Here is a 24296-nt window from a genome sequence, read left to right on the forward strand (position 1 = left end):
AACAACACCTAGTGCCATATGATACATGCAAGAGTTGCGCTACTCGTACACCTGTAGTGTGAGTCCTTCGTGTCAGACACACATATCAATCTTCTATCAGGGATCTCAAAATATTTGCAATGGTTAATTTAGCATTTGGCGGCAATAATTTCCGTCCTGGTGAGATTGGACTCCATCTCGGATTGCCAAATATGATAAAAATCAAAGAAGATACATTTCTGTAATATATTCCTTGTTGTTGTTATGGTCTTCACTCCACAGACCTTTTGATGCCGCTCTCCATGCTACTCTGTCCTGTGCAAGCTTTTTCATCTCCCAGTACCTACTGCAACCTACAACCTTCTGAATCTGCTTAGTGTATTAATTTCTTGGTCTCCCTCTACGATTTTTAACCTCCACGCTGTCCTTTAATACTAAATTGGTGATATCTTGATGCCTCAGAACATTTCCTACCAACCGACCCCTTCTTCTAGTCAAGTTGTGCCACAAATTTCTCTTCTCCCCAATTCTGTTCAATACTTCTTCATTAGTTATGTGATCTACCCATCTAATCTTCAGCACTATTCTGTAGCACCACATTTCGAAAGCTTCTGTTCTCTTCTGCATCTACATGGATACTCTGCAAATCAAATTTAAGTGCATGGCAGTGGGTTCATCGAACCACCTTCACAATTCTCTATTATTCCAACCTCGTATAGCACGCGGGAAGAATGAACACCTATATCTTTCCGTACAAGCTCTGATTTCCCTTATTTCATGTGATCGTTCCTCCCTATGTAAGTCGGTGCCAACAAAATATTTTCGCATTCGGAGGAGAAAGTTGGTGATTAGAATTTCGTGAGAAGATTCCGTCGCAACGAAAACGCCTTTCTTTTAATGATGACCATCCCAAATCCTGTATCATTTCTGTGGCACTCTCTCCCATATTTCGCGATAATACAAAACTTGCTGCCTTTCTTTGAACTTTTTCGATGTACTCCGTCAGTCCTATCTGGTAAGGATCCCACACCGCGCAACAGTATTCTAAAAGAGGACGGACAGGCGTAGTGTAGGCAGTCTCCTTAGTAGGTCTGTTACATTTTCTAAATGTCCTGCCAATGAAACGCAGTCTTTGGTTAGCCTTCCCCACAACATTTTCTATGTGTTCCTTCCGATTTAAATTGTTCGTAATCGTAATACCTTGGCATTTAGTTGAATTTACGGCTTTTGGATTAGACTGATTTATCGTGTAACCGAATTTTAACGCGTTCCTTTTAGCACTCATGTGGATGACCTCATACTTTTCGTTATTTAAGGTCAACTGCCACTTTTCGCACCATTCCGATATTTCTTCTAAATCGTTTTGCAGTTTGTTTTGATCATCTGATGAGTTTATTTGTCGGTAAACGACAGCGTCACCTGCAAACAACCGAAGACAGCTGCTCAAATTCTCTCCCAAATCGTTTATATAGATAAGGAACAGCAAAGGGCCTATAAAATTACATTGGGGAGCGCCAAAAATCACTTCTGTTTTACTCGATGACTTTTCGTCAATTACAACGAACTGTGACCTCTCTGACAGGAAATCACAGATCCAATCACATAACTGAAACGATATTCCATAAGCACGTAATTTCAATACGAGCCGCTTGTGTGGTACAGTGTCAAAAGCCTTTCGAAAATCCAGAAACACGGAATCGATCTGAAATCTCTTGTCAATAGCACTCAGCACTTCATGTGGATAAAGAGCTAGTTGTGTTTCACAGGAACGATGTTTTCTAAACCCATGTTGACTGTGTGTCAATAGACCGTTTTTCTTCGAGGTAAATCATTACGTTCGAACACAATATATGTTCTAAAATCCTGTTGCATATCGACGTTAACGATATGGGCCTGTAATTTAGTGGATTACTCCTACTACCTTCCCTGAATAATGGTGTGACCTGTGTAACATTCCAGTCTAGGTACTGATCTTTCGTCGAGCGGAAGGTTGTATGTGATTGTTAAGTATGGAGCTTATGCATCAGCGTACTCCGAAAGGAACCTAATTAGTATACAGTCTGGACCAGAAGACTTGCTTTTATTAAGTGATTTAAGTTGCTTGACTACTCCGAGGATATTTACTTCTACGTTACTCATGTTGACAGCTGTTCTCGATTCAAATACTGGAATATTTACTTCGTCTTCTTCGTCTTCATTTGTGAAGGCACTTCGGAAGGCTGTTTTTAGTAACTTCGATAGTATCTCCATTGCTAATGCGCAGAGAAGGCATCGATTGTTTCTTGTCGCTAACATACTTCACATACGACCAGAATCGCTTTGGATTTTCTGCAAGGTTTCGAGACGAAGTTTCGTTGTGGAAACTGTTGCATCTCGCATTGAAGTCCGCGCTAAATTTCGAGCTTCTGTAAAAGATAGCCAATCTTAGGGATTTTGCGTCTGTTTGAATTTGGCATGTTTGTTTCGTTGTTTCTGCAACAGTGTTCTGACCCGTTTTGTGTATCAAGGAGGATCAGGTACGTCGTTTGTTAATTTATTTGGTATAAATCTCTCAAGTTTTTATTTCTTCTCCATGGATTTTAATTCCTACGCCGAATTTTTCTTTTGTTTCCTTTACTGCTTGCTCAATATACAGACTGAATAACATCGAGGATAGGCTACAACCCTGTCTCACTCCCTTCCAAAGCACTGCTTCCCTTTCATGCCCTTCGACTCCTATAACTGTCTTCTGGTTTCTGTACAAACTGTAAATAGCCTTTCGCTCCCTGTATTTTACCCCTGCCACCTTCAGATTTTGATAGACAAATTCGATATTGTGCTACATTCACAGCTGTTGCTAAAAGTGGCGTTCCGCAACTTCGAAGCACACACAATATTGTCGTACAAAATTCTGTCTACTCTTTTCAAAATACTGTTGTTGGTCGAACAATGCCACAGGCTGCGAGAATTTTTACCAAGAGACTTCCTTCAGACTCGGATAGTTACTTGTGTAAAAGAATTTTCACATGACACCACAAGAAGGAATCAAGTGCGGCTAGGTCAAGAAAGCGAGCTGATGACGAAACGTTACCTCTTCTTCCTACCCACCTTCCAGGACTATCCGACACAGTCGCTCACGAACAAGATGTGCGAAGTCAGCTGGGGCCCCAACGTACTGGAACCACCAATTGACAGGGAGATCAAGTAGGATATCTTCCAAGAATGTGATAGTATGTCTTCCAGTGAACACTGGTGCAGTAAAGCGAATAGTGGGCAGATACAGGCCTGTTAACTAGTCATTATTGCAAAACTATGTTCCTGGATCTTTTAAACTTATTTTTAATGGTTCCTTTGGCTAATATATTTCAGAAAATAGTTCACCTTTCATCATTATCTTACTTCATCATATTCAACTATCAGACGGTATACGATTTTCTTACCGAAGATCATCGCTGTAATTACTTCGCAGAATGAATGTGCTTAAATCAGATAAATAATTTAACAACTTAATGATAGTGTCTTTGACTCCAACATTATATAGTTGTGTTTGTGTTCTAAATGGTATCTATGTCTCACAGCTATATACCATGTTAGTAAATGTGTTATAAAATATTTGACGTAGGTGCCACATTTGAATGAAACGCGTCTTTATTATTCAATAGATTTCCTGTATATTATTAATTATAATGATTAAGAAATGACATCAATACAAGAAAGTGAAAATATACTACTCATCTAGCATTTTTCTTTAAAAACCTCGTTGTTACTGTAAACTGCACTATTAATGGAAAAACTGTTGAAAACTGCCATTCGCCGGCCCGAGTGGCCGAGCGGTTCTAGGCGCTACAGTCTGGAACCGCGCGACCGCTACGGTCGCAGGTTCGAATCCTGCCTCGAGCATGGATGAGTGTGATGTCCTTAGGTTAGTTAGGTTTAACTAGACCATAGCAGTTAAGTCCCATAGTGCTCAGAACCATTTGAACCAAAACTGCCATTATCATTATTCTACAGTAATACTCTAGAGACGTTTTCTCCAATACCTTTAATACACCTTCTCTCAAATCACTATGACAATACACTTCTCCAGTAAATCGGCACACGTAACACAGTGCACTAACCAAGAAATATATGCAGCTCAATTGTCTTAAGACAGTGAACGCAATAGTAGAATCGTGGTAAATACTCTCTCTGTTTCATATTAAGTAACGAACTTTATGCAAGTTAACATTAGCGATATTGCTTCTTAATTCCATTTTATTCGCATCAACGTCCCGATCACATAAGTCTTTATCTAATGAAAATTTTCCAACCTGGTGTTAGTACAGTCCGTCTTCTCTGTACAGCTCCAATATTCAATTTTAATAGCGTAATACGCTCGTCCATTATGTCAGGTATGAGGGGCAGTCAAGTGAAAACAGAATATGCGACACAACGGGACCATGGAATGGTTCCATTCAAAAGCAGTCACCACACGCGTTAAGACATTTGCCCCACTGGGAGGCGGGACGATCCGTTCCTGTTTCCTAGAAAGCTGTCGGCCACTGATGGATCCACAATCACACACACTCTTGTCCTTCCTCGTCCGACTGAAACCGACTTCAATGCATGTCTTTCTTCAGGTCGACAGAGATGTGAAAATCACACGATGAAAGATCCGGGCTGTACTGAGGATGTTGCAGTGTTTCCCAACAAACGATGCGTAGCCTTCGTACGATTGAGGGTGTTGGGGCGGGCGTTATCGTGCTAGGGACGATTCCGTCCAATAGCATTCCTGGTCATTTTCACTTCACGGCGTGTCGCAGTTTCTGCAAAGTGCTTTGAAGCGCTACGCATTGATTGTGGTTCCACGCTCGACGAGCAGAGGAAGCACCCTGTTGGACGATAACGGCCGCTCCCACACTGCCAATCGGACGAAGGCTACGCTTCAGTGATTTAGTTGGGAAACACTGGAACAACCTCCGTACAGCCCAGATATTTCAACGTGTGATTTTAACGTCTTTGGCCACCTGAATAACGACATGCGTGGAAGTCGGTTTCAATCAGACGAAGTGCAAGAGGGGGTGTGGTTGTGGAACTGTCAGCGGTTCAAATGGCTCTTAGCACTATGGGGCTTAACATCTGAGGCCATCAGTCCCCTAGAACTTAGAACTATTTAAACGTGACTAACCTAAGGACATCACACACATCCATGCCCGAGGCAGGATTCGAACCTGCGATCGTAGCGGTCGCGCGGTTCCAGACTGAAGCGCCTAGAACCGCTCGGCCACACTGACAGGCGAACTGTCAGTGGCCGACCGCGTTCTGCTAAACACGAACGGATCGTCTCGTCTCCCAATCGGATAAATGTCTTAACGTGTATGGTGATTACTTGTGAATGAAACCATTCCATGGTCCCATTGTGGCTGGTATTTGTTTTTCACTTGACTGCCCCTTATACATTAACAAAAATCTTGCATTAGGTCAGTAACAATTTTGACTGGCGTGCACTATGCTTAATTCAAGTAGTTAGCTGTTCCACAGCGGAACAAAGATTTCTGTGCTGGAAAGTTTTTCCATTTTAAATATCATTTTGAAATTTCTAAAAAAGGAAGGCGGGACGGCATTCCCCGCTTGCAGCGATTTATACTGCGTGTTTCAAAGTCTTTGCGACGAAGGTCTGGGTGACAGATCACGTCATAGGGAACAACTTCTGCCAGAGACTAAATGTTCGCTGTCGCTTCACAGTGACGTTAAGAATCCTTTTAGTATTCGTCGGCCTCTGGACGACGACGTTTGTCGACACTAGCAGGGACCATCAACCAAGTCTGCTGCATATTCCTTACACCAGTAAACTGCTACAGAACCGTAAGAATGAGTGTCTTTAAGCGGAGAAAGATATTTTAGAAGCGAATCAAGAATTTCAGTTTAGAGACGCCTACAGTCTTTCACGAGGAGGCGGCGACTGGATGATAGGCAACACACACTGCACACGAACGTTGCAGAGTGCCTGAACCTTCCGTCTCTCAGGGGCACAGCTACGATGGTTGTTCGGAAAGTAAGGTCCGATCGGTCGCGAAACGGAAACGGCAATGAAAATCAAACACGTTTTGTTTTGCAACCGTCTTCTACAGCTTCCGGCTACTTCTCTAGATAGTAACCGCTCCGCCATTTGGAGCACTGTACCAACTTTCCAATAACATCCTCATAGAAGGCAGCCGCCTGTGCTTACCGCCACTTCTCTACGCTGACCTGGTAACTTGTTGTCTGAGCAAGAGTGTTGTCTTCGTAGCCAGCGAGTCATGTGAGCAGAGATGAAAATCAGTGGGAGTCAATTCCGGGCTGTACAGTGGTGATCGAACACTTCCCATCCAAAACGCTACAGCAGTGTCCGCACTGCCCCTGCAGAGTACGGACAGGAATTGTCAAAAGGAGGAACTGCACGTGAGCTACGCTACAAGGGGTGCATGAAATCAGGCGAAATCTCTCACAGGTCTTCATACTTCATACTGTCATTCGTTCAAAAACGGCTCCGAGCACTAAGTGACTTAACATCTGAGGTCATCAGTCCCCTAGAACTTAGAACTACTGAAACCTAACTAACCTAAGGACATCACACACATCCATACCCGAGGCAGGATTCGAACCTGCGACGGTAGTGGTCGCGCGGTTCCAGACTGAAGCGCCTAGAACCGCTCGGCCACTTCGGCCGGCATACTTTTGTTCTAGCCATATTTACGTCCTCTCTGTGGCCTCAGAACTGAAAAGAGCGATCCAGGGGAATACTAGAGAGACTGTCTAATACATCTATGCGCATCTTCATCGGATTTTCACCGCGTTTTCCATTTCGCGATCGATCGGACCTTACTTTCCGAATAAGCTTCTTAATCATTGTAAATGATGCCTACACTGCAGTGCCGCTGGGAATCTGGGAAGTGTCTAACAAAAGTTGTACGCCACCATGACGTGATCTACCACCCCTAGACGCTTATCGAAAAGATTTTGAAACATTCTGTACATCTTCATCACATACAGGCAGCATGTTACTAATTAAAAAGATTCTCGAGAGACTTTTACGCCGTATTTTAGTATACAGGATTTTTGGTGTCCTTTCTACTCTTAATTGTTTTCTCTATTTAATACAATACCAGTGAAGAAACAGTTTTCATGATCATGTTAGCTCTGTTTCATGTACTGTCTATTATATGGTTTTCCTTTACCAAATTACAGAGTGCTTTCTATGAGTATAGTGTTTTAACACCACATGTTAGATATGTGTATCTGTTCTTTGTACTCTCATGCCTATACAAACACGCACTAGTTAAATTCACTGAGGAGCTGCACTTTTTATATATGTTGTGTCTTTTCTTTTGGACATGTTATACATGAATCGAGACGCAAAGGAATTAAAGACAGTAACTGCCAGTGTGCAATTATTTAGATCAATGAGGTAAGTTGAAAATTTGTGCCAGTCTGTGATTTGAACCTGGGTCGCCTGCTTAGTAGGCAGATGCGCTGACGACTACACCACCCAGACACAGTGCTCACGACAGCCACACAACTACGCTAGCACGCCTCCCGTCAGACTCAAACTCCCAATTTTTACCTCACATTACTGATGCAGTGCCCCTGCTCATTAGCCTCAATACTCAAGACATCTCGCGCGACTTCCTTAAGAGTTTGCGCTTGGTGTGCATCTGCACTGAAGGGATCATTGGCTGTCACCGCCTAAATTATGTAATTCTTCAGGCTTTCGTGGCCGTTGTCACTGTAATTAAAATCTTCTGGGTTATTAGGCCGCGTCATGTTTCGACTACAATGATCGACGTTTCGACCCCTCTGCTGGGATCTTCCACAGGATGTCGTGGTGTCCACAGTTCAGAATGTCGACCATTTTAGTAGAAATATGACGCGACCTAATAACCCAGAAGATTTTAATTACAGTCTAAATTATTTAAGTGTCCGAAAGAACAGTCATCACATGTATAATGATGGCCGGTGATCCCTTCAGTGCAGATGCACACCAAGCTCTAACTCGTATGTGGATCGGTGAGATGCCATGTGTAATGAGGCTAATGATCAGGGACACTCCATCAGTATTGTGTCGTATAGTTTGAGAATTTGGGTCTGACTGGAGGACCGCTAGGACAGTCCTTGTGGCTGTGGTGACCACTATGTCCAGATGGCATACTGGTCAGCGCATCTGCCTAGTAAGGTTAGAAACCTTGCCTGGCACAAATTTTCAACTTTCCAGATTGCTACAATTCAATTCCCGCTGGCAGCTAATGTCTTTATTTCCCTCCTGTCTACATTTTATATTGTTCTAAGCTGTATCATCACAACAGGTACAGATCGCAACAACGGAATCGAGAACGACTGCGGAGTGATGTAGCACAGGCTGTGGAAAGCTATTAGGTGCAGTCGTGTGAATGTAGAACGCAGAGAGAACGCGTCCCCTTGAATCTTTTCTGAGGTGGCAAATGTGGTTTGTGTGTGCAGGTGGGCAGCCAAGTCACGCGTGCGGATGGGAAACGGTGGCTGGCGGGCGCTGCCTGGGGGCGCCGCGGAGCTGCACTGCCTGTTCCCAGTACCGCTGCTCTCGGTGAGTGCTTTCCTGACTGGTTACTTAATTGCTTATGTATTCAGCTGTAGGTAACTTTTACAGGGATCAGTTTAATATCACGAAAAATCTTAATTAAAAGTTTGTTAGGTGCCGACTGCGATTTTATGTTTGGTAGTGTGGAGTGGCCTGACGATAAACCAGTGACCTTAACCCGTATTGTTGGTTGGAAATAGGCAAAGGTGTGTCAGTAATACACTTAATCACTAGTTACTATTGCTCTTCTACCACATCCACTGATGATGCTGTCGTACACCATAAGTGCATTGGCCACACAGTGCTTAATTAAAGTGCAAAAAAAAAAGGCTCTGAGCACTATGGGACTTAACTTCTAAGGTCATCAGTCCCCCAGGACTTAGAATTACTTAAACCTAACAAACCCAAGGACATCACAAACATCCATGCCCGAGTACGGATTCGAATCTGAGACCATAGCGGTCGCGCGGTTCCAGACAGTAGCGCCTACAACTGCTTGGCCACTTCGGTCGGCAAATAAGTCAGTAATAGCTTGTACTGCACGTGCTTGAGCATTCTCCTGCAAAATGATGGTTAGGTCCTGCAGAAAGTGTCATCACTTCTGTTTCTATGCTCTTCATTTTTGGAACACAACTTACGAATATCTAAGAGACAGAAGTGATGACACTTTCTGCAGGACCTGACCATCATGACCATCATTTTGCAGGGCAATACTCAAGCACATACAGTGCAAGTTATTACTGAGTTGTTTGACAGATGAGACTGCTAAGTGCTGCACCACCTACTGCACTCCCCTGGTTTAAGCTCTCGTGAGTTCAACCCGATTTCTAAACTGAAGGAAACACTTCACGACGTTCGCTTCAGAACTGCTACAAATTCGTCGGGCAATAGACCGCGCCGCTCGAATTGGCACTGCTAAGAGTATCCTACGACTTCCACATCGATGACACCAGGTTATACACAATGCTGGCGACTACTTTGAAGGTTAGTAAAACTTTGAAAAAACGTATCTATTTTGTACGAGCTGTAAGTAAGTAGTTGCCACTGTTAAAATTCCAACCCTCGTACATTAACAAAAATCCTGTATTAGGTCAGTAACAATTATGACTGGCCTGCACCATGGTTAATTTAGGTAGTTAACTCTTGCACAGTGGACCATAGATTTCTGTGCTACAAAAAATTTTCCATTTTAAATACCATTTTGAAAATTCTAAAAAAAGGAAAGCGGGACGGCATTCCCTGCTTCCAGCGATCTATACTCGGCGTTTCACAGTCTTTGCGACAAAGGTCTAGGGTGACAGATTACCCTCCGCCACACACCGTCAGGTGGCTTGCGGAGTATGGATGTAGATGTAGATGTAGATCACGTCATAGGGAACAACTTCTGTCAGAGACTAAGTGTTCGCTGTCGCTTCACAGTGACGTTAAGGATCCTTTTAGTATTCGTCGGCCCCGGGACGACGACAGCTGATGGCACTAACAGGGACTACCAACCAAGTTTGCTGCATACTCCCTGCCCCAGTAAACTGCTAGAGTGATTTCAACAACATAACCGTAAGAATGAGTGTCTCTAAGAGGAGAAAGATGTTTTAGAAGCGAATCAAGAATTACAGTTTAGAGACACCTACAGTCTTCCACGCGGAGAGGGTGACTGGATGACAGGCAACACACACTGCAATAAGGACAATAGCAGAATGTCATGCCACACAACGCGGCACCACACAAAACTGGCGCTAATAGCATAGGCACATAGGGAACACACACGACACAGATCTGTATGTCCACGGTATTGGTGACAAGTTGAGAAAACCGACCCGAAACACATGTGCTACAAAACGCCACTATTTCCTGCGCATGTACTCCAACATCAATATGGGATATGATCACCTTGCACACGTACACAGGCCGCTCACCGGGTTGGTATGCTCTGGATCAGGTGGTCTAGCAGCTGCTTGGGTATAGCCTCCCATTCTTGCACCAGTGCCTGTCGGAGCTCCTGAAGTGTCGAAGGGATTTGAAGACGTGCAGCGATAAGTCGACCGAGAGCATCCCAGACGTGCTCGACGGGGTTTAGGTCTGGAGAACAGGCAGGCTACTCCATTCGCGTGATATCTTCTGTTTCAAGATACTCCTCCACGATGGCAACTCGGTGGGTCGTGCGCTATCATCCATCAGGAGGAAAGTGGGACACACTGCACCCCTGAAAAGGCGGACACAGTGGTGCAAAATGACGTCCCGATACACCTGGCCTGTTACAGTTCCTCTGTCAAAGACATGCAGGGGTGTAGGAGCACCGGCTGGGGTGGCTGAGCGGTTCTAGGCGCTACAGTCTGGAACCGCGCGACCGCTACGGTCGCAGGTTCGAATCCTGCCTCGAGCATGGATGTGTGTGTTGTCCTTAGGTTAGTTAGATTTAAGTAGTTCTAAGTTCTAGAGGACTGATGACCTCAGAAGTTAAGTCCCATAGTGCTCAGAGCCATTTGAACCATTTGTACGAGCACCAATCACAATCCCACCCCACACCATCAAATCACGACCTCCATATAGGTCCCTTTCAAGGACATTAAGGGGTCGGTGTCTTGTTTTTGATTCACGCCAGATGAAAACCCGGCGAGCCTCACTGTTCAGACTATACCTGGACTCCTCCGTGAACATAACCTGGGACCACTGTTCCAATGACCATGTACTGTGTTCTGGACACCAGGCTTTACGGGCTCTCCTGTGACCAGGGGTCAGTAAATGCACCTAGCCAATAAATCATGTCTGTTCAGTCGTCTGTAGACTGCGTGTCTGGAGACAAGTGTTCCAGTGGCTGCGGAAAGGTCCCGAGAAAGGCAACCTGCAGTACTTCGTGGCCGTCTTCGGGCACTGATCGTGAGATATCGGTCTTCTTGTGGCGTTGTACACTGTGGACGTCCCGTACTTTAGCGCCTGGACAAGTTTCCGTCTGCTGGAATCGTTGTTATGATTTTGAGATCACACTTTGTGGTACACGGAGGGCCCGTGCTACGACCTGCTGTGTTTGACCAGCCTCCAGTCGCCCTAGTATTCTACCCCACTTAACGTCATCAATATGTGTTCTTTGAACCATTTTCAACACACAGTCTCCGTTAGCACGTCTGAAAATGTCTGCACACTTACTCGGTGCACCTTACATTGACATGCACCAATACACCTCTGCATATGTGGACTGGTGCCAGTGCCACCGTGCGACGACCGCAGGTCAAATGCACCGCATGGTCATACCACGAGGTGATTTAAACCCGCATACCGCCCACCAGAGCGTTGTTTCACCATGTATCAGCATTACCTTTAATTTATGAGCATGAGTGTACAATGAATTTCTGCACTTAAAACATTCAAAACAATTTCTTTGACCTAATGTAACGGACAGAATCCTCACAGTATCACCCTTTGGAGACAAATGCACCGTTTAGCCGTACCTCATGTATTTTTTAATGTATTGTCTGATGCATATGAAAATGATATGGGAGGCTTGAAGTAAAACACGGAATTCAAACCTTTGGATGTATTAACCGGTTGCTTTTACATGACGGAAATTTGAATTGCGTATCAGTCAATGTTCTTAAATGGTACTCTTCCTCACGAAATTAAGACCTGACAGTAACTTAGCAGGCAAAGTGGTCGCCATACGGGGTACCTCTATGGGAACAAAAGAAAGGATTTTGCAAGCTTGTGCGTGATCCAACAAGGTGCAACAGAAAAGTGTTGCGTAAGGAAAAGAACAAGAAAGACTGAGACTCTTACTGATTCAGAGAGATTCGCGTCGTTGATAAATTTACAAATTCGTTAAACGACCTGCACAGGACAAGGGCAGAGCGAGAGAAAAACTGACGTTATCTCTCTTATTGAAACGAGGAAACGAACAAATTTGTCAACCTAAAACAGGGCGGTGTGAAGAATTTAGCTTAAGGCACTTGTGGCAAAGATTTCAGCAATTCAGAAAGAATTTAGTACACAGAAATTTGACTACTAACATGCTGTAATCGGGACGTAAGTAACAATTTCCAGCAAGCAGTTGCATTGCGTCTCAACGCTATTGCCTCGTGGTGCAGCATCTCCAGCGCATCGAAACTGCAGCTCTTCGCGTCTCCACTGCCGACCTTCCGTTCCTCAACACGTTAGAAGGACACACTTTTTTGACGCACATTCCAGCCAGTCAACGACCTAGCTTCTGGGATCAGTATAGCGGTCCAATCGGCTAGCTTCGCTCTACAGATCCCTTGTTCGCCCGTTTTCATTGACAGATTTTCTAGCAAGATGTCGATGTTTTTACCGCAAACTTCCACCAACCAAAGGAAACACTCGCTCATGAATTCGACGGGAAAGATCGTTCCACTTACGCGCTCCAAATCACGTACAACAAGAGAGAGAGGGATAGGGTCATCTGACACCATTTTTTCTCCTCGTTCTTCAGTCCTCCCCTCTGCTGTCGTCCTGAGCATTCCAACAGTTCAGCCCTCAGTTTCTAAGCTCGGGGACAGCAGAAAATTCGCCTTATCCCAAAGCCAAACTAACAGAATGGATTTAAAGCAAGGCAGAGAGTGTCCATGAAACAGAAGCTGCTAATTACATATGGAAAGTTAGGATAAAATAGAACACATACTCTACAGATCACTACGTATAGACAGTGGTTCGCGTAGAAAATTATGAAGATGGCAAATAAAAATGATAAAATGCCGTACCTAATTGATAGAATATACTCTAACGAAAGATGTACTCAAATAATCCTAAGGAAATGCAATCCGAAAACAAAGGAAGTAGGTTACAGTACGCTTGTTCGACCACTGCTTGAATACTGCTCAGCAGTGTGGGATCCGTACCAGATAGGGTTGATAGAAGAGATAGAGAAGATCCAACGGAGAGCAGCGCGCTTCGTTACAGGATCATTTAGTAATCGCGAAAGCGTTACGGAGATGATAGATAAACTCCAGTGGAAGACTCTGCAGGAGAGACGCTCAGTAGCTCGGTAGGGGCTTTTGTTAAAGTTTAGAGAACATACCTTCACCGAAGAGTCAAGCAGTATATTGCTCCCTCCTACGTTTATCTCGCGAAGAGACCATGAGGATAAAATCAGAGAGATTAGAGCCCACACAGAAGCATACCGACAATCCTTCTTTCCACGAACAATACGAGACTGGAATAGAAGGGAGAACCGATAAAGGTACTCAGGGTACCCTCCGCCACATACCGTCAGGTGGCTTGCGGAGTATGGATGTAGATGTAGATGTAAACGTACATCTTTCATGTTAACGTTTTGAAACACGCAGAGGTGATATCACTAAGCAAAACATACGAAACTCTTTGAATTCCTATGGATATCACTCTGATCTGTGATCTGTGTTCTTATGCTTTGACAAATTTCATCAATAATGATCTACACATTGAACGTGGTCAAACAGTTTACTGTTCACATTTCTTTTAATGGTTCAATGCTTCACCAAACACTGCAAAAAAAGTGAGCACTTAATACCCTTCCGAATCACCAGTTTTCAATAAACAACGTAAAAATAACTATAAATTGAACATACGAGGTGTGATCAAAAACTAAAGGGAATTCTTGTTTTTCTTAAAGAATATTTATTTATTCATCAACATCAGCTTTGTCCCATTCAGAATAATCCCCCTTAGATTTAATACTCTTGTACCAGCGTCTTTTCCAATCGTGGAAGCCCTTCTGGAACTCCCTCTTGTTTTGATCTTCAGTTCCTTCAGCGATTCTGTTTTTATCCCATCAATGGTGCTAAAACGACGTCCTTTCATGATTCTTTTTAACCTCGGGAATTAAAAGAAGTTTCAGGGGGTCATGCACGACGAATACGGTGGCTGAGGTAACGTAACGGTATTGTTTTTTGCCAAAAAATCACGAATAAGAATTGAAATGTGGGCGAGAACATTATTAGGATGCAATTTCTACGAGTAGTGTTGCAACAATTCTGGACGTTTTCTTCGCATTGCTCCACGCAAACGGCTCATAACTCCCAGGTAGTATTCCTTATTGAGCCTACTCAGGCAGGAACTCATGATGCAAAATGCATTGTAATCGAAGAAAATACTGAGGAGATCCTTCACATGCGATCGAACTTCTCGAATTTTTTCGGTCTTGGCTCTTCAGGGAGTTTCCAGTGGGTCGACGTCATACCCATCTACCCGTGTTTCGTCACCTGTTATAACCATCTTTAGAAGTTCTGGATCGTTATCGACCTCATTAAGCGTTTCCCGAGTGATGTCTATGCCACATTTGTTTCGATCGAAATTCAACAGTTTCGGAACAAATTTCGCTGCTACACGTTTCATGTCAAAACACCTGAAAAATTGCTTGGAATAAGCTAAAGGTTATGATGTAATCGCAAGCAACCTCTCAGATGGTGATTTTCGAGGACCATTTTCTTTACTTCTTCCACATTGGCGTCAGTAATGGATGTGTTGGGGCGCTCAAGACGGTCGTCGTCTTCGAAGTTTTCTCGACCCTCTCTGAAACGTTTACACCACTCGTAAACTCTTGTCTTACTCATAGCAGATTCGCCAGAAGCGACAGTCAACATTTCGAATGCACTGCTGCACTTTATTTAACGCAAATTCTTTGATACATCTTTCTCCAAATTCTTTGATGCATCTTTATCGAAAGTAAAATCTCTCTGAGCACTCGAAAACAAGTATGAACTTTTCGACTGTCAACAATACACAAAAAACGGCTGAAAATGCAAGCATACATCAGGAACATGCGTGCCAACAAGATAAAAAAGAATTCTGAAAATCGGATGTTTGAAGCTCGCGAAATTAAAAAAAAATTCCCGTTAATTTTTGATCACCCTCGTACATAGACGAGGCATAACATTACGACTATCTATAAGGGGCGTTCAAAAAGAAAAGAGCCGGAGTCTGGAGTGTGCAAACCGATGTCAGGAGGGTAAAATCGTGGCGTGTGTAACGAGGTGTGGTTCCGACCAGAGCGTGGAAGTTCACAGCCCGTCGCTAGAGGGCACGCGTGCAAGTCACGTGACTATACAGAGCATGCATCAATCGTCCAACGGTGCCAGTCGCATTGCAAACAGTGACATGGAGGCGCCAACAGAAGAGCAAAGAGGTGTTGTTCGTTTTATGAGAGCGGAAGGAGTAGGAGGAATAGACATTCATCGACGAATGTCGCAAGAGTAAGGCGAACACTGCATTTCCCTGGCAAGGGTCAAGGCGTGGTACAAGCACATCAGGGAAGGACGGGTGTCGTTAGCCGATGATGAACGGTCTGTAGCACCACACTGCATTACCGATGACATCGTCAAGCGTGTGGATGAACTCATTAGCCAGGACCGCCGAGTGACAGTGAAAGCCATAGCCGCCTTCGTCGGATTTAGCGTCGGAAGTGTTCACACCATCATGAAGGAACGATTGGATATGCGCAAAGTGTGTGCCCAATGCGTGCCCCACAGTCTTCAACCACACTAGGAAGCACGTCGAGTGGCCCACTGTCTTGCTCGCGAAGGGAATGCGTTCCTGGCAAGAGTGGTGGCCGGAAATGTCATGGTGTCATCACTTTGAACCAGAATCAAAACGACAGTGGAAGCATCCAGAGTCACCCCCCCCCCCCCCCCCCAAAAAAAAAAAACCAAGGCTATCCACACGAGTGCAGGAAAGGTTATGCTGACCAAGATGGCCCTCTTCTGATTCACTTCCTGCAGCAAGGGCAACACTGAATGCCCAGCGTTAGTCGCAAACCTTGACCACCCTTCGCCAAGCCATCCAATCAAAACGACCAGGCAATCTCACCAGTGGGGCGATTCTGATCCACGACAGTGGAAAGCATCATACGGCCAACACAGTCGCGTCACTCCTGCAGAAATTCAAATGGGAGGTTCTCGGCCACCCTACATACAGTCCGGACCTCTCTCCCTGTGATTACGCCATTTTTGGTCCCCTTAAAAAGGCTCTCAGGGGCAAATGATTCACCGCGGACGACGATGTCTAGCTGTACGCGCGAACTAGTTAACATCGTAGCCCCGGGGTTTCTGTGAGACAGCCATTCACCGCCTTGTGTCACAGTGGGATAAGTGTCTCGACAGCCAGGGTCAATACTTCTAACATACAGGTAATTATACCTCCGGCTCGTTTATTTTTAAACGCCTCTTATACTTAATGGCATCAATCTTTGGAACACAATGCAGCGACTATACTCCGTAGCATGGATTTGAAAATTCCTTGGTAAGCTTACGGAGATATGTTACACCAGATGTCTACGATAGGTCACGCAACACCCGTAAATTACGGGCCGGTGCTTTGTGGACACGCCAGAAAGCGTCTCAAATGTGTTTCATTGCGTTCAGATCAGGCGAGTCCGGTGGGCATGACAACAACGTGAATTCATTAACATATTCGTCAAATCACTGCAGTACGTTTCGGAACTTGAAACATGTGTTATCTGCTGCAAAATAGCGTCGCCGTCGGGGAAGACATCAAATACGAGGAGACGCAGATGGTCTATAATAATGTCACGTAATCCACAGTAGTAGTTGATTACAACCAATGGTCTCGAGGAAACCGAGGTGAGTGTCTTCAATAGATTAACACCGCCTCCAAAGGACTGCGTCCGTGGGGCTGTGCAGCAGCCATTCGCTCGAATGACGGCGTATCTAGAAACAACTATCAACGTCGTGTAACAACGACCCTAATCCATCTCATCAGGTAACACGTTTCCATTGATACACGGCCCAGTCTCAGTGATGCCATGCCAATTGTAGTTATAATTGTCAGTGTCGTTGGGTCGACAAGAAAACACGCAGGGGTCATCTGTTGCGAAGTCCCAGAGTCAACAGTTTGCACTGAACGGTATGACCATAACACTTGTGACTCTTACGTCAGCACTGTACTCTGTCGTCACAACGCTGCTAATGCTGCTTTACAGATCAGGCAAGCCTCCGAACTCTACGTTCTGTGACGAGGCATGTTCGTCCACCATCTAGTCGCCTTCTCGTGATTCACCGACCTTCTACAACTTTCCACAGAAGCTCACTGAGCGGCACACAACAACCAGTCTGCTTCGGCCTTTCCTCTATGCTCGTCTCCAGGCGAGCAAAACAATCTACCCTTTGTCAAAGTCGCAGTGTCAGTGGATTTCCCCATTTCCGCTCTTTATTGTCACTGGGATGATTCCCCCATTCGTCTCTGCTCCGCTTACTCGTTTATATTTTTCTTAGCGCGTCACGTGCCCTCAATGCTATCATGGGGCATTCAATTACGCGGTGAGCAGTAGTCATAACGTTTCGGCCACCAGTGTGTATAACTCTAAACACTGAAAATGGAATACCCACTTGCAAGCATGTCCGTACTCTCTCGGGGCTCAGGACGAGGTATCGATAAACGTTTCTGTAGTTAGCGCTTCTGCTGGTGCAGACAGTAAGGGAAATGTGTAACAAGTTTAAATGAAATCGGGCCAGTGGTTTAGGAGGTTGATGATGATGTTTGGTTTGTTGGTTTGTGGGACGCTCAACTGCGCAGTTATCAGCGCCCGTACAAATTCCCAACCTTTGCTCAGTCCAGCCTCGCCACTTTCATGAATGATGATGAAATGATGAGGACAACACAAACACTGAGTCATCTCGAGGCAGGTGAAAATTCCGGCCAACTTGAGCCCAGACACAGCAGTGTTGCCATTAATTCGCGCGACATTCGCCGCCACGTGCAATATTTGCAGGGAAATGTCAAAGAGTGAGGTCTAGCATAACGATGCTCCGACCTTTGCAATAGGTTGAGCCCTTCATCTAGTACACGGGGCGCCGATCCATTACTTGTTAATGCTCGATCCTTGTCCTATCATTTGCAGTGCAGTTCTTTGCCGCATATAATGAACGACGTAGATAATCTATAAGTATTATAAAAATGTGTGTGTGTGTGTGTGTGTGTGTGTGTGTGTGTGTGTGTGTGTGTGTGTGTGTGTGTCTTTCCCGCGTCTGCTCCTAAACTTCCCGGGTTCGATTCCCGGCGGAGCGTACACCATTAAGTTAAGTAGTGGTTTTGACTTTGTACATATCTACTGTTTGTTTTTTTCCTTTTCTTTTTCGTTTATAAATGTATAGCTATCGTGTTCTTTTAATCACTGACAAAGGTCTTCTTAGGCACTTGTAGGTTTTATTGTTGTTCTGAAGAAGGTGTAGTTATCTACGCCGTAACCTGGGTTAACACTTAACACCACTAGGTGCTTTGTTCGCAATCAAGGCGGGTTTCTAGGTTTTTAATACCTCGCCAATATGCTGCCGATATGGTTACACTATCGGGTGGAGGGTGTCATTGACGTGTCGTTCAGCTGTTACGGTGACTTCCGTGACAACCTGTGGTGTACTTCAGCCCCACATAAGGCCACCCCAAAACATCAGGGAACCTCCACCTTGCTTCAGTCGCTGGACAGTGTGTCTAAAGCGCTCAGACTGACGAGGTTGCCTCCAAACACGTCTCCGACGATTGTCTGGTTGAAGGCATGTGTGACACTCATCGGTGAAGCGGTCCATTCGACATGTTGTTGGGCCCATCTGTACCGCGTTGCATGGTGTCGTGGTTGCAAAGATGGACCTCGCCATCGACGTCGGGAGTGAAGTTGCACATCATGCAGCCTATTGCGCACAGTTTGAGTTGTAACACGACGTCCTGGCCGGCCGGAATGGCTGTGCGGTTCTAGGCGGTACAGTCTGGAGCCGAGCGACCGCTACGGTCGCAGGTTCGAATCCTTCCTCGGGCATGGATGTGTGTGATGTCCTTGGGTTGGTTAGGTTTAATTAGTTCTAAGTTCTAGGAGACTGATGACCTCAGAAGTTAAGTGTATAGTGTTCAGAGCAATTTTTGAACGACGTCCTGTGGTTGCACGAAAAGCATTATTCAAATGGTTGGTTCAAATGGCTCTGAGCACTATGGGGCTTAACATCTGTGGTCATCAGTCCCCTAGAACCTAGAACTACTTAAACCTAACTAACCTAAGAACATCACATACATCCATGCCCGAGGCAGGATTCGAACCTGCGACCGTAGCTTTCACGCGGTTCCAAACTGAAGCGCCGAGAACCTCACGGCCACACCGGCCGGCAGCATTATTCAACATGGTGGCGTTGCTGTCAGGGTTCCTCCGAGCCATAATCCGTAGGTAGCGGTCATCCATTGCAGTAGTAGCTCTTGGGCGGCCTGAGAGAGGCATGTCATCGACAGTTCGTCTCTCTGTATCTCCTCGATGTCCGAACAACAACGCTTTGGTTCACTCCGAGACGCCTGGACAATTCCCTTGTTGAGAGCACTTCCTGGTACGAAGTAACAATACGGACGTGATAGAGCCGCGGTACTGACCGTATAGGCAAGGTTGAACTACAAACAACAAGAGCCGTGTACGTCCTTCCTGGTGGAACGACTGGAACTGATCGGCTGTCGGACCCCCTCCGTCTCATAAGCGCCGCTCATGCATCGTTGTTTGCATCTTTGGGAGGGTTTAGTGAATAGTCAAATGGACTATCGGGTGGCAGACTCTGTAAGAGAGGCGCTCTGCATCGCGGTGTAGCTTGCTTGCCAGGTTTCGAGAGGGTGCGTTTCTGGATGAGGTATCGAATATATAACTTCCCCCTGCTTATACCTCCCGAGGAGATCACGAATGTAAAATTAGAGAGATCAGAGCGCGCACGGAGGCTTTCTGGCAGTCGTTCATCCCGCGAACCATACGTGACTGTAAGCGGAATGGGAGGTAATGACAGTGGCTCGTAAAGTGCCCTCCGCCACACACCGTTGGGTGGCTTGCGGAGTATAAACGTATATGTAGATGTAGACTGTGTCTGTGATATAATATCCACAGTCAACGTCTATCTTCAGGAGTTCTGGGAACTGGGGTGATAAAAACTTTTTTGATGCGTGTATTTCATATTGGACGTAACGCGTGTTGCAGAACGTGGTGTGGACCCGAGTGGACAGGTCGGGCAGCTCGAGCCGCATCCACAGCCAGGGCCACCTGTGGCCGCGGCCGCTGCCCGGCGGCTCAGCGCTGCTGGTGGACCGCGCCTCGCCGCTCGACGTCGGCCTCTACCGCTGCCTCGCCACCGCCCTGCACCCCCGCTCCGGGCCCGTCACCGTCTTCCAGGACGTCCACTTCCAGCCGTACTTCTGACCACCTCCGGACAGCCCAGTCCAGTGCTGCCGAACCAGAGAACCATTCTGACTTCACTGAAGCAGTCGCCATGCTTGGCCAAATGCTATGTGGTGGTGCCAGTTATCAGTATCCCTCCGCTGTACTCTGCCACCAAGATTCCATTAGCTACTCACTGCTTCTAAATCTCTACTAAACATCCAGGGACTATTCAAAAACAAACGACGAATTACAATGTCGTTGTGTGTCTAGTGAATGGGCTCTTTTCGTGATGTTCACACCACAATTCTCATAGTCGGAGCTGCTGAGCGCATATGAAATTAACGTCACCGCTTTGCGCTAAATTTTAGCTGCAGAGACCCGGTGAAGCAGAGATTACATCACCATCACCCTGGACATCTACTTGCATGTACTTTAAGGGGGGGTAGGACGTCAAACGAGCCAACTTGGAGCAGGAGAGTCACCACAGGACATATTAATTTCTACTGTCTATACTTTTACAAATAAATTCATAAAATTTTGTCACCATGACCAGGAAGGATTGAGGACTCACACTCATCGCAGTGGAAGTTCAAAAACGTAGCAAAATACCTTTTGTTTAAAAAAATTGAAATTTCATCATTTTTTCACTTATTACTGGCTGCATTTGTTGCTATAGGTACACTTTTCTTCCTAAGTAAGAGAGATTCTTCGATGAATTTTTCATAGCATACAAACAGTAGTTACAAGTGTATGAAACTCTAGAATTTTCCAAATCTATTCAAAACTGTGGAAAAAATAGAGATAATTAACTATAAAACTTGAGTTTTTTTTCTAAACATGAAGTTTAAAATGTAGCAGTTCATTCATTTTTTCATAAATTCAATAACTTTTAGAGTTTGATACACCTGTAACTATGGTTTGTGTGCTGTGCCGAAGTCATCGAAGAATCTCTCTTACTTTGAAAGAAAAGTGTACCTATAGCAACAATTGCAGCCAGTAGTAAGTGAAAAAAAATGATGAAATTTCACATGTAAAAAAGTGTTTTGTTATGTTTTTGAGCTTCCAATGCTATCGGTATGAATCCTGAGTCCTTCCTGGTCATGCTGTTAAAGTTTTATGAATTTATTTGTAAAAGTATAGACAGTAGAAATTAAAATGTCCTGTGGGGCCTCTCCAGCTCCAAGTCGACCCGTTTGACGTCCTACCCCCCTTAACCGCTGATTGTCAACGGCTGTTCTGTCTGTGAAACTACAGCTGTTAATAGAGCTAATCTCATCAGCATGGAAAGAACTTAAGCTGTACCTCTTATTCTAATGTATCTGAATTAGGTTCTTGTGTCCTTACGGAATCTGTTCCATCCACACGCTAAAGTAAAGCTGCACAACAGATTCTATATTTATACATCACTGTAAATAGACTCTCCAACGCTCAGTTGGATATTAAATTTATTTGCAATTTCCAAATGCCAAGTAGTTTCATTTGAATTCTGCCTTCTTCCTCTAATTGCATTTTGTTCGTTTTATTTTTGATTTTTCATTTTTTTCAGCTCCAGTGAACTTCTGATACTCTCACAGAATTTTCGCAAAGCTTTAGTATCGTCATCACTCTGCAGATGCAACCAATAGCACATCAGAAGATGAGAGAAACTTGACAGAGTGCAGTCCACTTCAGTTAACCCATTTCTTTGTTTTCCCAAAATGCACTCAAAATCTACTTATTATACAAAACTCATCATGCCTGCCTTTTATATTTCACAATTAGTCTAAAACTTGGTGAGAAAAATAAATTACTGAAAATTTCGGGTCGTGTTTACTCAAGACTGGGAAGAAATGGGTTAATGTTGTTACAGTAATATTTACATAGGACAAGTTTCCTTTCTCCGGACTTGAGTGTTACATTACACAACACAATCCAAATATTCTCTTGTTTTTGTTGCCGTTATCAATCCGAAGACTGGTTTTATGCTCCTCTTATCTCTTCATCTCTGCACAACTAATTCAACCTGTCTCTATACTGCCGGAAAAAAGTGGTACACTGCGAAAGACGACATCGATTTAGATCCGATGACGGTACATGGCACTCGGGAGATAGTAGAAGTACTGATAATGATTTCAACGTCGTCCGCCAACAGATAGCGTAGTGGCATAGCAGCCGGAATGCTATCTGTGTCTGCCCTTTAGTAGGGAATGCACCCAGCCAGAAGGCTCAGTGTGGTCCAAAAGTGTGGAGCAGGCAGGCAGTCATGCTGCGGTGATACACTGGTGCTTCCGACAGCTAGCTTAGTGTGTATGAAAGAGATCAAATTGTGGCCGTCAGAGAAGCAAGGAGGTCCTTCTGGAGAATTTCCACAGAAGTTAGACCTGCTGCGACAGTTGTGCAGCGATCCTGGTATCGGTGATAACGTACACATTCTCACACCTGCAGACGATGTTCTGAACGTTCCACGCAGTACAGACGCACTCCAGGATCATCATATTGTAAGGTCAGCAGTGGCAGATCGTACAGCTAACATAGCACAGTAAGAGGACTTGTGAGCCCAGGCATGTCAACACGAACTGTTGCGTACAAGTTATTAGCAGTGGGACGACGGGCACGCACACCTCCTGCCCGTCTTCCACTCATGCTAAAGCATCGACATGCACGGCACGACTGGTGCCGTCAGAGGATCACTTGGAAGGTGGAATGGCGCGCAATGACCTTCATCAATGAAAGTTGATTTTGCCTGCACGCAAGTGATGGTAGTTTGCGCTTACGACGTAGACCTGGCGACCGCTGTCTCGTAAAGTCGAACATACACTGGCCCCACCCCAGGCTTTATGGTCTCGCGTGCGATAAATTGGGCCAAGTAGTTAATAAATTAAAAATTTTACGAATTTACTTCTTTGCTTCTCTGGATGTTCTGGAAAACTACTGTAGATACACGTCTGGGGCATGTTTTATTAGATTTACCAGATCAATAACAACAAAAAAAGTGGAAATCCTGCTTTATTTTAACCTCGTGCAGTTTTGCGATGGCTTCATACTAGCGAAGTTGTTAAATTTCAGGCTGGCATAATGTAACCCAGGGCAGCATTCGCCATCTGTACAATTGAGTGGATGTCAGACTCAGTGCCTGCACCAACAACTCTTACAAAACTACGTGAACAGGTCAGGCAGGCGTGGCATAATGTATCCCAGGGCAGTATTTGCCATCTATACAATTGAGTGGATGTCAGACTCAGTGCCTACACTGCCGCCCTTGGAGGCTACGACACATACTAATATGGGCGTTTCATCTTGGGTCGATACCTGGTACCTCAGAACCACTTGTGCTATTGATATGTAAATGTAATCATTTCATGTACTCCACATGCACTGTTGCAACAATAAATGTTGAGTGAATTGGAAATCTGTAAAACAGTGTGCTAATTTTTCTTTTCCGGAGGTGTATTTGAGTCAGCTTGCTGTAATTGTCCCTCTACGGTATTTACCCAGCACACTTCTTTTTTCTTTTCCGGAGGTGTATTTGAGTCAGCTTGCTGTAATTGTCCCTCTACGGTATTTACCCAGCACACTTCTCTCCATTGCCAAAGTGACGATCAGTTGATTCTTCAGGATGTTCCCTATCAACTGATCCCTTCTTTTAATCAAGTTGTGACATATATTTCTTCCTTAATT

The 24296-nt window shown here is 44.9% G+C and overlaps 1 protein-coding gene across 1 annotated transcript in view; it reads left to right on the top strand.

Moving 5' to 3' along the window:
- Positions 1–22141, top strand: part of LOC126354619 (uncharacterized) — a 49714-nt gene extending 27573 nt beyond the window's left edge. The window contains exons 3-4 of the mRNA XM_050004383.1: positions 8434–8536; positions 20460–22141. Of these exons, the coding sequence (XP_049860340.1) occupies positions 8434–8536; positions 20460–20678 (322 nt within the window). The 3' untranslated portion in view covers positions 20679–22141. The remainder of the gene's footprint in view (positions 1–8433; positions 8537–20459) is intronic.
- The last annotated feature ends 2155 nt before the right edge of the window (positions 22142–24296 follow it).

This window comes from Schistocerca gregaria, chromosome 3 (genome assembly GCF_023897955.1).
Source record: "Schistocerca gregaria isolate iqSchGreg1 chromosome 3, iqSchGreg1.2, whole genome shotgun sequence".
NCBI classification, from domain to species: Eukaryota; Metazoa; Arthropoda; class Insecta; order Orthoptera; family Acrididae; genus Schistocerca; species Schistocerca gregaria.